At 37.5% G+C, this 2,360-nt stretch overlaps 1 protein-coding gene across 2 annotated transcripts in view; it reads right to left on the bottom strand.

The window, feature by feature from the left end:
• LOC107575582 (ubiquitin carboxyl-terminal hydrolase 13-like) overlaps positions 1–2,150 on the bottom strand; it is an 11,082-nt gene extending 8,932 nt beyond the window's left edge. For both annotated transcript variants that reach the window (XM_016261935.1, XM_016261936.1), the window contains exons 1-5: positions 2,093–2,150; positions 1,746–1,906; positions 1,354–1,450; positions 1,126–1,165; positions 934–1,002 (exon numbers count right to left, since the gene is read on the bottom strand). In XM_016261935.1, coding sequence (XP_016117421.1) covers positions 934–1,002; positions 1,126–1,160 — 104 coding nt within the window. In that variant the 5' untranslated portion in view covers positions 1,161–1,165; positions 1,354–1,450; positions 1,746–1,906; positions 2,093–2,150. The remainder of the gene's footprint in view (positions 1–933; positions 1,003–1,125; positions 1,166–1,353; positions 1,451–1,745; positions 1,907–2,092) is intronic.
• Between the last annotated feature and the right edge of the window lie 210 nt (positions 2,151–2,360).

Raw genomic sequence — 2,360 nt, 5'->3', positions numbered from 1 at the left:
AAAAAAGAAGCCATATCTAAATATGATCCAGAAGCGCAGGTGTTTTCTCTGGGCCAAGGCTCATTTAAAATGGACTGTGGCAAAGTGGAAAACTGTTCTGTGGTCAGACGAATCAAAATTTGAAGTTCTTTTTGGAAAACTGGGACGCCATGTCATCTGGACTAAAGAGGACAAGGACAACCCAAGTTGTTATCAGCGCTCAGTTCAGAAGCCTGCATCTCTGATGGTATGGGGTTGCATGAGTGCGTGTGGCATGGGCAGCTTACACATCTGGAAAGGCACCATCAATGCTAAAGGTATATCCCAGTTCTAGAACAACATATGCTCCCATCCAGACGTCGTCTCTTTCAGGGAGGACCTTGCATTTTCCAACATGACAATGCCAGACTACATACTGCATCAATTACAACATCATGGCTGCGTAGATGGATCCGGGTACTGAAATGGCCAGCCTGCAGTCCAGATCTTTCACTCATAGAAAACATTTGGTGCATCATAAAGAGGAAGATGCGACAAAGAAGACCTAAGACAGTTGAGCAACTAGAAGCCTGTATTAGACAAGAATGGGACAACATTCCTATTCCTAAACTTGAGCAGCTTGTCTCCTCAGTCCCCAGACGTTTGCAGACGGTTATAAAAAGAAGAGGGGATGCCACACAGTGGTAAACATGGCCTTGTCCCAACTTTTTTGAGATGTGTTGATGCCATGAAATTTCAAATCAACTTATTTTTCCCTTAAAATGATACATTTTCTCAGTTTAAACATTTGATATATCATCTATGTTGTATTCTGAATAAAATATTGAAATTTGAAACTTCCACATCATTGCATTCTGTTTTTATTCACAATTTGTACAGTGTCCCAACTTTTTTGGAATCGGGTTTGTATACATATGTCTAAGAAGATGAATAACTGCATCAATATGGCCTTACCTTTGTCTTAGAAGTGGCCATGAGGAACATCTCTTCAGTTTTTTAACAACAGAGTCCTGGTTGAGAGATCTTCAAATATTTGAAGGTATACACTGTAAGATTCTACTGCATTGAGCATCAGTAAACAATCAGCATGGCAGTTTACTCTAGTCGTGTTTTAGATGTGTCTAGTGAATTTTAATATACACTTACTGCTTTAGCACAGCTGTGTCTTCTTTGGTCTTCATTTCATCTACAGAATAAGGAATAAAATCACTTTCAACATACCAGTGGTGTTTCTACAGAAAGCAATAATGAACAACTATTAAATCAGCTACCATCAGGCACGAATATATATATATATATATAAATCCATATACATTTAATTGTGTAGTATAGTGTAATGTATAGTGAAATATTTATATATTTTTTTTTTGTTACCTGAATCTAAGGACTGTGCTGGAGAAGGTTGCCGAGTGCAGGGATGAAATTGCCAAGTTTACAAAACAGCCAACAAAAGCCAGCATATGCATAAGATCTATAAAGATAAAGCATCAATATGAACTTTATGAGTAGCCACATGTGACTTATTTTCAGTGGAATGACATCATAGTTGAGAGCCCATAAAATAGCTAATAAACAACATAAGAATCTGTTATCGGCATTGAAAATGTTCACTGCAAAGTGCGACTTTGTTTTAGATGACTTTAGTTACCATCGAGAAAAACGCTTAAAGAACACTTACCTCACACACAGCACGGAAAGAAACAACTATACTAAAAAAAGAGTAGACATTTCAACAAGGTTTCGTCACTATGTTTCATGTAACTCACCAGTATCAACAGATCCTCAATCTGCAAATCGAAACTACAGCTGGACCTGTAACTTAGAAATACAATAGTTTCAGTAATTAACAAACACACCCGTCAGCTAATGTTTAAAGTATGTGCTTTATTCCTCCCTCGCATGGAATGTCCTCAGTCCAAAACATCTTCTGTTAGAAAAACGAAAGCAAAAATGCAGCTAAGTGAAAACATTTCCAATGAAGACATTTAGCTTTCACTTTCACGAAAATGCTCCCTTGACATCAAGGAGGGACAAAATCCTCAGTAGAGGACAGATTATTTAACTGCTTATTGTTTGCTGAGAGAGAATACTCAACCATGCTACTAAAAAATACCGTTTAGTATGTTCCCCAAAGCAATGTCTCATAAACATGCACCTTATGCCGCCCGACCTCTTCAGAACTGAAGCCCAGACTCCCAATAAGGACTCAAAAGCACACCCTAGGGTTAAGACCATATTAACCTATACTGGAGTAACACCTGTTCCCAAATCAGCTCGTTTACCTTACGAAAATTACCATTATTTTACTACAAATAAAAAAATAAAAATAAAAACAAAACATGGTTACTATAGTTAAACCATGGCAACCACAAATTAACCAT

The sequence above is a fragment of the Sinocyclocheilus grahami genome, unplaced genomic scaffold (genome assembly GCF_001515645.1).
Source record: "Sinocyclocheilus grahami isolate Dianchi unplaced genomic scaffold, SAMN03320097.WGS_v1.1 scaffold2735.1, whole genome shotgun sequence".
Classification (NCBI taxonomy): Eukaryota; Metazoa; Chordata; class Actinopteri; order Cypriniformes; family Cyprinidae; genus Sinocyclocheilus; species Sinocyclocheilus grahami.
This window is presented reverse-complemented; position numbering and strand designations above follow the sequence as displayed.